This window comes from Miniopterus natalensis, chromosome 16, assembly GCF_054644295.1.
Source record: "Miniopterus natalensis isolate mMinNat1 chromosome 16, mMinNat1.hap1, whole genome shotgun sequence".
NCBI classification, from domain to species: Eukaryota; Metazoa; Chordata; class Mammalia; order Chiroptera; family Miniopteridae; genus Miniopterus; species Miniopterus natalensis.
This window is the reverse complement of record NC_142096.1, coordinates 96,825-111,141: the sequence shown is the minus strand read 5'-3', so window position 1 is coordinate 111,141 and position 14,317 is coordinate 96,825. Positions and strand designations below refer to the sequence as shown.

The 14,317-nt window shown below is 39.8% G+C and overlaps 1 protein-coding gene across 1 annotated transcript in view; it reads left to right on the top strand.

Annotated features, from left to right (window-relative positions):
- NECAB1 (N-terminal EF-hand calcium binding protein 1) overlaps window positions 1-9,696 on the top strand; it is a 52,534-nt gene extending 42,838 nt beyond the window's left edge. The window contains exons 11-13 of the mRNA XM_087825590.1: window positions 4,060-4,137; window positions 5,463-5,554; window positions 9,474-9,696. Coding sequence (XP_087681716.1) covers window positions 4,060-4,137; window positions 5,463-5,554; window positions 9,474-9,502 — 199 coding nt within the window. The 3' untranslated portion in view covers window positions 9,503-9,696. The remainder of the gene's footprint in view (window positions 1-4,059; window positions 4,138-5,462; window positions 5,555-9,473) is intronic.
- The last annotated feature ends 4,621 nt before the right edge of the window (window positions 9,697-14,317 follow it).

Sequence of the window (14,317 nt, the reverse complement as noted above, 5' to 3'; positions counted from 1 at the left end):
TACCCTGGCCCCGGGTTTTTCCCATCAGCAGACACAGGAATCCACAGAGCTGCCCGCCCTCAGCAGGGCCCACTGCCCATCTCACGGCCCACCTCACCGCCCCCCGCCTCTCTGGCAATGGCCCCTTAGACCTGGCCACTCCGCTTCCCAGAAATGCCTGCCCAGCCGTAGGCCCTGCCGTGGTTCTCCGGATTCTGGAAAGCTGCCACAACCGAGTCACTCCACCCTTGGGAGCTTCCTTGCACTGCATTTCATAACGCTCTTGGAACATTCTTCGGGGAAGCTTTTCTTAGCACACTCTGGAAACACATGCTCAGCGTTCCCGCCGATAATGAGCTCCCGGCTCTTGCTCCCCAGCAGAGAACTCCCCACTCGGAAGGCTGGCTCTGGAATTAAACACTGATTGTCCACACTTTGTGGTTTTGGGAAAGATCCTTACTGATTTGAAGCCTCAGTTTCCTCATCAAAAGCCTCGTTAAATGGTTGTGAGGTGTAACTGAGTCATCCTCGGAGGCCCACAGGTAGTAAGCTGGGTCCTCGCTGCGTCGGCTGCTGTCCTTGTCCTGCTGTCTGACCTCCAGAGCAGACTGCTCGGTGTGTCTTCCCAGCTGTGCGTTTGTAACCGGAACACAGGATGCTTCTTTCCTCCTCATCGATTTTCTGCATTACAACAGGCTCAGAAGAACACAGGTCAGAGCCCCACTTTAGTCCTTTTAGTACAGTGACTTCAGAGGGATTCACTGAAGTGACAGTAGGTGTAGTTTTAAAAAGCCTACTCATTAAAAAAGTGAGTATTTGGAAAATGCAAAAGGTCTAGACAAACAGACAGATAGATACCTGTCCTCAATGTAGCTACAGCAAACTCCTCCGTGGCTGCTGAGGACAGGAAGGAGGTGGAGTCTGCTTTGCTGTACCACAGTCTCCAGGGACAGAACTGATTGATTGTACTTACAGAAAGGGCGGGAAGTTTGATTACTTTTTAAGGTTCAGAAATGCTGCCCGACTGTGTGCTGGGAAAGGGACCTGATGCTGTGGGGACTCCCCGGGGTGAGGGAGGAGAGTGGACAGATGTAGGTGGCAAACTGCTCCCTCGAGTCCACCTGTAATGGAGAGGGCGGGAAAATATCCTCTCCGGGTAACGTGAAGCGAGACACTGAGCCTCTCCCTTTCCGCTATGAGCTGGGGTGTAAGTGACTCTTCATCTCTCCTTCCTGCTGACTTTTCAGCTAATTTCTTGATTTTACTGGAATTATTGGAGTAGATTTTGTCAGGTGGAGTGAGCATCACTGCACATGATGGGCAGCACCCATTTTGCTGCTAACAAGCTCGTCTAAACTCAGTGGGACCAGTTAAATTCAGTTTTACGTCTGGCTCGTTTCATGAACAGTCCAAGGCCACTCATGCCATCAGTCTTGCCCCACACACTCAGCAGGACGTCCTGGGGCTCCACTGGTGAAATAAACATGAATTATCAGAGTTTCCAGTTCCTTCTTCTCCTGTGTATTTGGCTCTTTTTTTCTTGATGAATCTGGCTAAAGGCTTGTCAATTTTGTTTATCTTTTTAAAGAACCAACTCTTAGTTTTATTTATCTTTTCTATTGTTTTTGTTTTCTTTAGTCATTTATTTCTGCTCTGATCTTTATTATTTATTTCCTTCTCTTTTGGGGCTTTGTTGTTCTTTAGGCAGAAGGTCGGACTGTTTAGCTCCTGTTTTTGGGATAGGCCTGTATCGCTCCTAGTTGACCTCTCAGCACTGCTTGTTTGGAGTGAGGCTGTGAGGACCGTCTCAGTCCAGCACTGGCTGGTGCACTGGACATATCACTGATGGAACAAGGCAGGGTTCTATCGTGCAAAACACAGAGTTTATTCTTATGCTACTATTTATTAATCATTGTATTATTTTCCATACAAACAGCTGTAAACCTGCTTTGCCCTACCCTGCGTAATAATATAATCATTGTCACCACTGTTATTATAGTCTTGCCGCTTCTCGTTTTCACAGATTTGCTGGTTTCCTTCGGTTTCTTTTTCCTCTGTTCCTTCACCTTCAGTTATGCTTTTCAGCTTTGACACGGCATTAAGGCTTAGGTTTCTTTCATATTGACTCACCCAGTGGAGGTGCTGGGCTTTTTATTGTTGTTTTTTTTAGCTATTGAGTTAACAGTTAAACACACTCCCACACAAATATGCCAAATCCTGAAATAAGCATTCTACATACCACACCTTATTTAATCCTCATAGAACTATTATCATTACTGTTCTGCAGATGTGGAAACTGAGGTTAAATAATAGGCCCAAGGTGACAAAGCTAATAAGTGATTGGGCCACGCTTCAGACCACTTCCTCCTCACACTGTGGTGTCGTCTTCAGGCCTTCAGAAGCGTGAGAATCATGCTAAAATTGGAAGGTTTAGATAGAGAGTAAATGGGGTTTTTATTTAATAAGTAATATAAATGAATTTATTTGTGGAAGGCAGTTCATAAAGATCCTGAAATGCTAGGCTCTGTATTTTAAACTTCATCCTAAAAAAAAAATAGTCAAGCATTAAAATTTTTTCCGTTATATTGTCAGGTTACATTTGGAGATTACAGACCCTTTGAGACTATGATGGAAACTATGGATTCTCTTCCCGAGAAAGAAGAGATGTGCACATTAATGTGGAGCTTATTTCTGGGACTTCAAGACACCCCATCCCCACCCCACAAAAAAGCCCATCCATGAACTCCTGGGATTAGAAAATGTTCAATTTCTATTCCATTCCTTTGATTCTATTATAAACCTTTCCCCCAAAAAGTATGATATTGAGCTAATAACAATATTTACCTCACCCTACCTTGATGTAACAAAACTAGATAAAGAACTAAACAACTCAATGAAAACACCAGGTACAGGCGAACAGCTGAACAAAAAAAGTATTAAAATTTGTGTGTAGTTACCGCCACCTGCTGGTCACATTTAGGAAATTCTAAATCTACATTTAGCTTGACTGTTACACCAGTATGTTCTTTATTTTCTAGTAAATCAATATTCTTGTTTTTCTAGCCTCTCATTTAGATTTCTAATCTGAATATTTATAACATTAGACTGAATAAACTGGACCTGTGGAATTACTTTTTAAAAGACATCTTTGTATGTGTATCCCACAGTCAAGTTTGTGAATTGTCCCCTCCTTTCTTTCTTCCTGAATTTGGATGTCATCTCTCACCTAAACTGTTTGTGTGCTTCTGGCTTTCTTCCTGCTTCCTGTGGCTGCTCCCCATCGATACCCCACTCTGTTGTCAGATGGGTTTTTAAACACAGCTCTAACCTGACACTCCCTGGTTCAAATCCTCCATGGCTCCTCAGTGCTACAGGGTTTAATCCAGTCTTCACTTCAGAGTTCAGCCCCTCCACTCGTCCCAAACATGTTATATGGGCTTTTAGATGACCGGGCTAGGCAGAAGGCTGCAAAGAACAAAGTTGTCTTTCCTGAATGGGAAAAACAATTTTTAAAAAGAACAATCACAGCCAGAATGTGGACTCTCAATCCTGATCTGGACAGAAAGTTGAGTGTGTGCGTGAGAGAGAAAGGAGGAGAGGACACTCCAGTCAGCAGCAGTGTGGTTCCAGTGACTTGGGCAGGACCCCAAGCAAAATCTGTCCATCAGGGAGAGTGGCAGGGCCAAGAATTCAGCAGGAGCTGTGGAGGGTGACAGGACCCTCCAAAGAGCCACACTTGAGGGCTAGGGTGGTGATTGCACTCACATTTCTGAACTCTAGCAGAACAGATAATATATCTTTTTAAATGAATGAATGAAATGTCACAAAAGTTGTATTTGTGATATCTATAATATACTGAGACAGTCTTCATGGTGCCAAATGAGAAAACTGAAAAATTTGTTCTGTCAGAGAGACTTAATGAAGTTATCGACTCGACAAAATTTTGATTTTCGGGCAGGCCCCATAGGTGTTCCCTATACGAGGGACAAGTCATACCACACATAGAGATGACTAAGAAAATCTGTTTGCTTCTTGTCTTTATTTTCCTGTGGTTGATTTTGCCTATGGTTTCCTTTTCAGTATTTCTATACAGAAGCTTTCAAATGAATCTCGCTACATGATTTATGAGTTCTGGGAGAATAGTAGTGTGTGGAATAGGTAAGTTACGAGCAAGCTTTTTTCAATAATTTATTCATATTTGTTTAATTTATTTTGCCAGGGAGGTGGAACATGCATGATGAATTCTAGGAGTTGTAGGAAAAGCTCGATTTCCTTTACCTCCCCTTAAAACCTGGCTCATTGGATTATTTTCCGAAATCCACTCTTTAAGAATTTATTTCATGGATTACAAACCACTTTCCTTTTGGAGAACAGATACTTTTGGTAATGATCCCACTTTAAATATTACCATTTTACTTATGTTTTCAGGTAAGAAAATTTAGAAATGGGTCACAGGTTGTCTAAGGCGTGGGGTGGGGGACTTAGGCTGCAGAAAAAGCTTACTTCCTAATCCTTCCTAAGCTCTGTGGTCATTATTTATTTTACAACAAGCAATTTATAATGGTGAAGGTCATCACAGCCTAACTTTTCAAAATGTCTTTACTGCAAATAATGGGGAAATTTAAAACATTGTTTGGAAAAGATAAGAAATCACCTTCTCTTGGTAATCATTCTACAATGTATATGTATATCAAATCACCACATTGTACATGTCGAATATATATATTTGTCAATTATTCCTCAATAAAGTTAAACAAATCAACTTCTTAAAATTAAAATAATTGCTGATAAGTAAAAAATATATTAGAAAAATGGGATAAAAGATATGTTTGTTTTTCTAAGATTATATAAATAGTTCTAGTTGGTTTTAAGTGGCACAGAGAATATAGCTCTCCTACTAAGTTCATATTTGTGTTAAATGTGACAATGGAAATAATGGAGTACCGGGAAGTTTAGCTGATGCAGATGTCACCTAAAGGGTTTGTTTTGTGGCTTTTTAAAGGCATTTGGTGCTGTGATGCCTAATGACACCTGTAGAACCTCAGGCAGGGAGCCTTAAAGCCACTTACTCCAGCTCCATGCCTCAAGGCCTCTCTTTGAGACAGATGATTTTTCTTCTTTTTCTCTAGCAATAAAAATCTATGGTTCCTCTTTTGAGCTGTCCTATTTTTTAAACATTCTGCCAGCCAAGATTTTCTTCCATTTTAACTTCTTGCTGGAATTTGTCTCTCTCCTTTTGTTTTACTTCTGTAGAGAATGCTCTCCTGTTTGTAAAAATCTTTTAAAGAAAATTTTCTGATGACAATTGTTAAATGACTCCTAAGTCTTTTCTTAGGCTAAATAACTATAAAAAGAAGTCTCTATTCAGGCACTTAATTCAAATCATCCAAAATCTTGTTGTCCTGCCTGAGTGGGAACTCTGATTTCTACTTCAGAAGATTGTAATGAAAATGCAAAGCCTTAACCTCTGCTTGTTCACACAGCCACCTTCAGATGAGTCACAGCAAGACGTTCCAAAGGAGTAACGTGGACTTCCTGGAAGCCCCAGAACTCACGTCTACGATGCTGGTCCCCGGTAATTATCTTAGGTTCACAGTGACTCCATGCCTGTGGCTCTTTGCTGTTGAGAAGCTAGAGGGGCTGGGGAAGGACATACACTCAGTGGTGCTTCTCTTATCTCCTTATGCACCTTAGACTTGAGAGTGGGGGCGAGAAATGGAACCTATATTTATTCTATTGCCTTTAGTCCCTATTTGACCCAATTTGTGTTTCTGGCTATATTAAACCTAATACTAGTCATTTGTTGGTCACTTTCAAAATTTTAAGAAACTTGAAGTACAAGTAAATTCACGGCAATTTTTATTCAAATGCTTTACCACAATATAATTTAGTGTATTAAATAAAATTAGAAATAAGTGACATATGGACTGAAGATTAGAATTAAGAATATTTTTATTATATTAGCTGTTAAAATATTACTTGTAATTGGGGGAAAGGAGAACAGAAAGAGAAATTTGAAATGAATTTGTCTAAGACGTCTGGCCTAGTTAAAGTTTCAGATAACAGAACCAAACTCATTTCTTCATCTACCCATCCACTCAAGTGCTGACTAACCATGTATCTCATGAGTGTTGATAGGAGCCAGGCACTGCGGTTACTGGGGCCTCAGCCTTTGCCCAGCACTGGTTGAACTCCAATTTTGGACAAGATTGTGTTGAGAGCTAGAGGGGGTACAAAGTACAAATGCAGTCCCTGCTCATAAAATGCTTTCTGTCCAGTAGGAAATGCAAATGTCTGCAGAGAATCGAGCTCAGGACATAACTTCAGAGAGATGACTTGTTCCATGGACTAAGAGCAGTGGTTGCTTCTTTAATAGGGTTTAAGGAGGGGATGGCCCTTGAGTTGGTTGTTTAAAGATGAGATTTGGACAAACAAAATGGAGAAGGGTACTTCGGTGTGGGCAAACTGTGGACATGAACAAAGGCAAGAAATGTTAAATGTGCTTGGCTAAATTGCTGCAAAGGTCTGGCTAAGGCAGGTGGCTTGTGCTGGGACATGTGGAGAGGGGCACCAGTGGGGAAAAGCTGAAAAGGTCATCCTGAGTTTGCACTGTCTTCTTACAGTAATATGGGATCACCAAAGGGTTCTGAGGGGGATAGTGATGTGCCCTCATCAGTAACAACCGTGGACGGCAGGACAAGGTGTGTGTATGTCCTGGGAAGGAGAGAAATTTGTCAGGTAGGGCAATGATCTAGGGCATGAAAAAGCAGCACCCAAACCAGGAGCTACCCAGAGACTTAGTTCCCTTGCAGATACGGTGCAGATACGGTTTTCATGAGTTAACCCTAGCAAGACGACGGCAGAAGCCTGGGACTGGTGAGAGAGTGTGTAGGTGAGAAAAGAATAGCTAACAAAAGCCTGGAGAAAAGCCTTTATTTAAAACGTTGGGAGTGAACACCTCCTGTATTAGGAGACTGAGCAGGGGCAGGGGAATCAGGAGCAGAGCGAGGGAATCATGGAAACCAGGAGTGTGGGTGAAACGCAGGGCTCTGTGTGTGCTCCTCGGGGCCTGCGGAACAGACAAGACTGAAGAGAATGGGACTGAGAAATGGATTTGACAAGAGGTCACTATTCAAGAGAACAGTTTTAATCAAGTGGTAGGAATGTTAAAATTAGGGTAGATTCTGATAAATTCAGGAGCAAGTGGGAAATGAAAAAGTACAATCTGGAATTAAAGCTATGTGAGGAGACAAGCTGATTCTTACAGTCTCAGCCTGAGCTCTAGTCATGTACTTACTCTAGATCTTAAGGACAGGTGCATCTGGCCTAGAGATGGTACTTGTAGAATTTCTCGCTGTATATCTGAGATTTAATCCTCAAATAAGAAAGCTATGGGTATGGCTGAAATGTCTCCTGATTCAAAATTTGACTCAAGCAGTTTAAATAGGATGCACCACAGCATCAGGACAGTTACAGGTGAGTGGCACAGGTTTCTAAGGCTCTGACTTCAGTGAAGGCCTTGAATTTATCCAAAAGTTTTAGCTTAACTATTTATACTAGGCCTGCAGTCTGAGAACTAGAGCACAGGTAACTTGTGGGAATATCACGGCTGCACCTTTGTGCACAGAACCCAGGAAGCAAGACCCACACTTTCCTTACCTTCGCATCCCTGCCCTGCGCACTGTTAGGACAGTGTGTGGCACAGGAGACATATGTCCTCAAAAAGGAAAGGACAAGTGCTTTCATAGCATCAGACACATTGGTCTTCAGTCATAAAAATTCCCAGACAAGTCCTGACACTCGTAATTGTCTGTCATCACACCCATCTTCAGCTCTCCAGTCTCGAAACCACTGGAGCAACAGTGCAGAAGGAAAGGAAGGTGCTTGTTCTCATGGCATCCCGAGTCTTTCCAGGACAGAAAACACGTGAACAAGAATGAAGTGGACCAGAAGGGTAATGAGTTAGGACAGTACCAAGGGACATTCATAGCAACCTGGTAGGGTTTCTGGCCCAACTCTACTTCATCGTATTGGGTTAACCTCTATATACTCTTGGTATTGTGAGCACATGCGTTATATTGTTCTTTTTCTCCGGAGCATTTCCTAATTTAGAAAAATCGAGTATAAAGCTGGATCATTTCTTGTTCTCAGAGCCTGAATTCCATACAACACAATGCCTTCTAATTGCTCACCCTATTTTGTATTAATTTTCATATCACATCTAATTTCAACAGTGACCACTGGAATCTGACAGGACAGAAACAAACAAACATTAGGCCTGATTTCTAACACAATTTTTTAAACCTACCTCACACAAGATTTTAACATCTATCAGGACATTTGACTCTGTTTTAAAGTGAAAATTTTATAACACGCCTCCCTGGTCAAAAACCTGGAATTAGCTTATAAATATTATTTATGGTTACCACATGACTTCTAATATTTTTAATAACTAGTTTTGTGCATTTTGTGTGTTATATAGTTCTGAAGACTAAGAATAAAAATGTTTAAAAACCTTTTTGCTGCACACATTTAAACAAAATAAAAATCTGAATGAAAAAAGCAACTATTCACTTAGAAATACATGATGAGTAGTTTTGCGCTTATAAGTTAACTCACAAATTATGATTTTTAATAAGATTGTTTTTAAAGATTTCTAAGTATTTTACCTTAGATAGAGCATAAGAAATAAAGCAACTAAACCAGCCAGCATCCAGATATAAAAATACAAACCAAAATATATTGCTATGAGCTCTGAAACATAAAACTCATTCAAATGAGGCAGCAGCCCATTAGGCATCATTAATCACCCAGGCACAGAGGACGAGAATTTGTGCAGAATACCCCTCGGCAAAGCAGAAAGACCTGTGGTTGTGGAAAGGCGCACACCCAAGAAAATAGACCCTATTATCAGCAGGAGTCTTATTTAAACAGCTTTGAAAATAAATTTTAATTCTTTTCACTTGTCCGTTTCCCAGAGGATTCAACAAGCCTTACTTCTTGCCACAGGCTTGTCTTTGGGATATTTATATTCATTGTTGAAAGCATGTCCAATTTTACAATTTAGATATACTAAAAAGTATCATTTAGCACACACCTATTTATATGCAGTCTTTCAAAATTGGTATATAAAAGTATATTGGTATGTGAAAGTATAGAAAATTTTACTGTACACCAAAATTGGTATATAAAAGTAGATTAAAACAATAACATGATTTTCTCTACAGGGCATTTATATCTCATTGCCAAGACAAGCTCTGTTTGACAAAACCTGTCAGTTAGAAGATGACCAGGTGCCAGAAGACGTGGTACAAACAACAGCTGCATAGGAGGAATTCAATCTTGGCTCAAAGAGTTAGGACATAGTAACTAGGAGAGGTTAGGAATTATGCAGACAAAAGTTGGGGAAAATGGCCTGGAATAATTTACACCTGGGGCTTTCTTAGCCCTGGCAGGTATTTTCATCACTTAAAAAACTGTTTTTCTATTTTCAGCATCCTGGTGGATCCTGAATAACAACTAGATGTTCCCACACGTTCTCATTATGGTCCAAGTGCAAACCATGTGTCAATCAAAATGTGAATTAGAGCCCAGCCGGCATGGCTCAGAGGTTGAGCATCTACCTATGACCCAGGAGACCGAAGTTCGATTCTGGTCGGGGCACATGCCCTGGGTGCAGGCTCTGTCCCCAGTAGGAGGCATCCCATCAATGACTCTCATCATTGATGTTTCTGTCTCTCCCTCCCTCTCCCTTCCTCTCTCTGAAATCAATAAAAACATATTTAAAAACAAAAAACAAAACCCCCCAAAAAACATGAATTAGAAATTTCTCTGTAGTTATTCATTTACTCTATACTTTTGCTATATTTACTCTGAGATGTACACTGTTGTTAAATGTCTTACCTTTGTAACTTTATCTTTCTTGTGAAATTTAGCTCAGTTTTCAAAGTTTAGGTATTTGCTGTTTGCTGTCCTGTAACCCAGACCCTCAGTCATAAAGTTTTAGTATGTGAAAAAAAGTGCACATTTTAAGGGCAAAATTGTGAAAAAGAAACTGATAAAGAAAATATTTAAAATGTGAACTTGTAGACTATTACTTCATAGAACAGACTTGTAGATTTGTCATAAACTATAAAGGTTAAATCAGTGTTTTGTGACTTTTAAGTGATTTTCTGTGACTGAAGTGTATTCCCTTGTAATGCCTACTCCTAGCACTATTCATTTTATCTTATTTTAAAAGTTAATACACTATGTAGCCAATATGACTAGTGTCCTTATATGCAGAGAGAGATAGCAAGGACTCAGGGGCACAGAGAAAAGGTCACGTGACGACACAGAAGGCAGTAACTGCACACCCAGGAGAGAGGCCTCAGGAGAAACCAACCTGCCAGCACCCTGATCTTGGACTTCCTGTAAGAAAATGTTTCTGTTGTTTAATCTAAAAAAAAAAAGGTAACCTTTGCATAAAACCACCTTGGTTGTAACCTGCAGAATCTCCATCCATCAGATTATAAACTTTTTGCACAAGTGAACAGTGCTGTGAAAGGCACCATTTGTTAATGTGACATCATTCTGTCATTTGTTAGCATAGTAATTCCCTGGATGTAAGTCAAACAAATCAAGAGAAGTGGAGAGAGTTTAAATTTGAGAAAATCTGGTTCAAATTTTATGGCATATGATCCAGAGGGCTAACTTTTCTTATGAAAAATAGACATTTGTATTTCAAAATACTTATTATTTATTAACCCTTTATTAAAGTTATTGTGGTGACAATGGTTAATATGAACATACAGGTTTCAGGTGTAGGTTTCTATGTTACAAGATCTGTATATTGCTCTGTGTGCCCACCACCCAAAGTCATACCTTCTCCTGTCACCATATATTAAGACCCCCTTCACTCCCCACCCCCTTCCCTCCGGCAATCACCACACTGCTGTTTGTGTCCATGAGTTTCAGTTTTATATCCCACATATAAGTGAAATCATATGGTTTTTAGCTTTTTCTGACTGACTTATTTCACTCAGTGTAACATTCTCAAGATCCATCCATGCTGTTACAAATGGTAGTATTTCATCCTTTATTTTTATTTTTAATGTTTCTTTATCTTTATTGTTGTGAATATTACAGATGTCCCCTTTTTACCCCCACTGATCCCCTCCACCCCACATCCATCCCACCCCCAGGCTTTCCCCAGGCCTTCCCCATACCAATGCCTGTGTCCATGGGTTATGCTTATAAACATGTAAGTTCTTTGAGTAATCTCTCCCCACCCATACCCCCCTCCCCACCTTCCCTCTGAGATCCCTCAGTCTGTTCCATGCTTCTATGTCTCTGGATCCACTTTGTTCATCAGTTTATTTTGTTTATTATATTCCACATATAAGCGAGGTCATGTGGTACTTGTCTTTCTCTGACTGGCTTATTTCACTTAGGATAATACTTTCTAGTTCCCTCCAAGCTGTGCTCGAGGCTAAAAGGTCCTTCCTCTTTACAGCTGCATAGTATTCCATGGTGTAAATGTCCCACAGCTTTTTCATCCACTCATCTGCTGCTGGGCACTCGGGCTGTTTCCAAATCTTAGCTATTGTAAATTGCGCTGCTATGAGCATAGGGGTGCATAAGTTCTTTGTGATTGGTGTTTGGGGTTCCTTAGGATATATTCCTAGAAGTGGGATCACTGGGTCAAATGGCAGGTCAATTTTTAATCTTTTGAGGAAACTCCACACTGTTTTCCACAGTGGCTGCACCAGTCTGCATTCCCACCAGCAGTGCACCAGGGTTCCCTTTTCTCCACATCTTTGCTAGCACTTGTAGTTCATTGATTTGTTGATGAAGCCATTCTGACAGGTGTGAAGTGATACCTCATTGTGGTTTTAATCTGCATCTCTCTGATGATTAGCGACGTTGAGCATTTTTTCATGTCTCTTGGCCATCTGTATGTCCTCTTTGGAGAAGTGTCTATTCAGGTCCTTTGCCTATTTTTTAATTGGATTGTCTTCCTTTTGTTAAGTTGTATGAGTTCCTTATATATTTTGGATATCAACCCTTTATCAGATGTGTTGTTGGCAAATATGTTCTCCCATACAGTGGGCTCCCTTTTTGTTTTGTTGATGGCTTCCTTTGCTGTGCAGAAGCTTTTTATTTTGATGCAGTCCCATTTGTTTATTTTCTCCTTAGTTTCTCTTGCCCTAGGAGATGTATCAGCAAACATATTGCTATGAGAGATGTCTGAGATTTTGCTGCGTATGTTTTCCTCTAGGATTTTTATGGTTTCATGTCTTACCTTTAAGTTTTTTATCCATTTTGAGTTTATTTTTGTGTATGGTGTACGTTGGTGGTCCATTTTCATTTTTTTTGCATGTACCTGTCCAATTTTCCCAGCACCAATTATTGAAGAGACTGTCTTTACTCCATTGTGTGCTCTTGCCTCCTTTGACAAATATTAAGTATAATGCCATGGGTCAGTTTGTGGGTTCTATGTTCTGTTCCACTGATCGATATGTCTGTTCTTGTGCCAGTACCAGGCTGTTTTGATTACAGTGGCTTTGTAGTATAACTTGATATCTGGTATTGTGATCCTTCCAACTTTGTTCTTCTTTCTCAGGATTGCCGTGACTATTCAGGGTGTTTTTTTGTTCCATGTAAATTTTTGAAGTGTTTGTTCTAGATCTGTGAAATATGTTGTTGGTATTTTAACAGGGATTGCATTGAATTTATAGATTGCTTTGGGTAATATGGACATTTTAATGTTATTTCTTCCAATCCATGAACATGGTATATTTTTCCATTTGTTTATATCTCCCTCTATTTCTTTTTTCAGTGTCCTGTAGTTTTCCAAGTAAACGTCTTTTATATCTTTGGTAAAGTTTATTCTTAGATATCTTACTTTTTTAGTTGCAATGGTAAATGGGATTGGTTTTTTAGTTTCTGTTTCTGAGAGTTCATTATTGGTGTATAAAAATGCCATCAATTTCTGGGTGTTAATTTTGTATCCTGCTACCTTGCTGAATTCATTTATTAAATCTAGCAGTTTTTTGGTGGAGTCTTTAGGGTCTTCTATGTACAATATCATATCATCTCCAAATAATGACAGTTTTGTTTCCCTTTTCAATTTGGATGCCTTTTATGTTTTCTTTTTGTCTGATCACTGTGGCCAGGACTTCCAGTAGTATGTTGAATAAGAGCCGTAAAAGTGGACAGCCCTGTCTTGTTCCTGTTCTTAAGGGAAATGGTTTTAGTTTTTGCCCATTGAGTATGATGTTGGCTGTAGGTTTGTCATATATGGCCTTCATTATGTTGAAGTATGATCCCTCTGTTCCCACTTTGCTGAGAGCTTTTATAAAAAAAAAATGGGTGTTGGATTTTATCAAATGCTTTTTCTGCATCTATTGATATGATCATGTGACTTTTTTCAGTTTGTTTATATGATGTATCGTGTTTATTGATTTGCAAATATTGTACCAGCCTTGCATACCTGGAGTAAATTCCACTTGGTCATGGTGTATGATCTTTTTAATATATTGCTGGATCTGATTTGCTAATATTTTGTTGAGGATTTTAGCATCTATGTTCATCAGGGATATTGGCCTGTAATTCTTTCTTTGTAGTGTCTTTATCTGATTTTGGAATTAGGCTAATGCTGGCCATGTAAAAAGAGTTTGGAAGTGTTCTTTCCTCTTAGATTTTTTGAAATAGTTTGAGGAGGATAGGTGTTAATTCTTCTTTGACTGTTTGGTGAAACTCCCCTGTGAAGCCATCTGGGCCAGGGCTTTTGTGTGCTTGGAGCCCTTTAATTACTGCTTCAACTTCATCAGCAGTTACTGGCCTATTCAGGCTTTCTGACTCTTCCTGATTGAGTTTTGGGAGGTTGTATTTTTCTAGGAATTTGTCCATTTCATCCAGGTTGTCCAGCTTGGTGGCATATAGTTGTTCATAGTATTCTCTTACAATCCTTTGTATTTCTGTTGGGTCAGTTGTTATTTCACCTCTTTAGTCTCTGATTTTGTTTATTTGGGTCCTCTCTCTTTGTTTCTTGATGAGCCTGGCTAAAGGTTCATCAATCTTGTTTATCTTTTCAAAGAACCAGCTCTTGGTTTCATTGATCTTTTGTATTGTTTTTCTAGTCTCTATGTCATTTATTTCTGCTCTGATCTTTATTATTTCTTTTCTTCTACTTACTCTGGGCTTTTCTTGTTGTTCTCTTTCTAAGTTTTTAAGTTGTAGGTTTAGAGAATCTATTAGACATTTTTCTTGTTTTTTGAGGTAGGCTTGTAGTGCTATGAACTTCCCTCTTAGGACCGCTTTCATTGTGTCCCATAGATTTGGAGTTGTTGTGTGT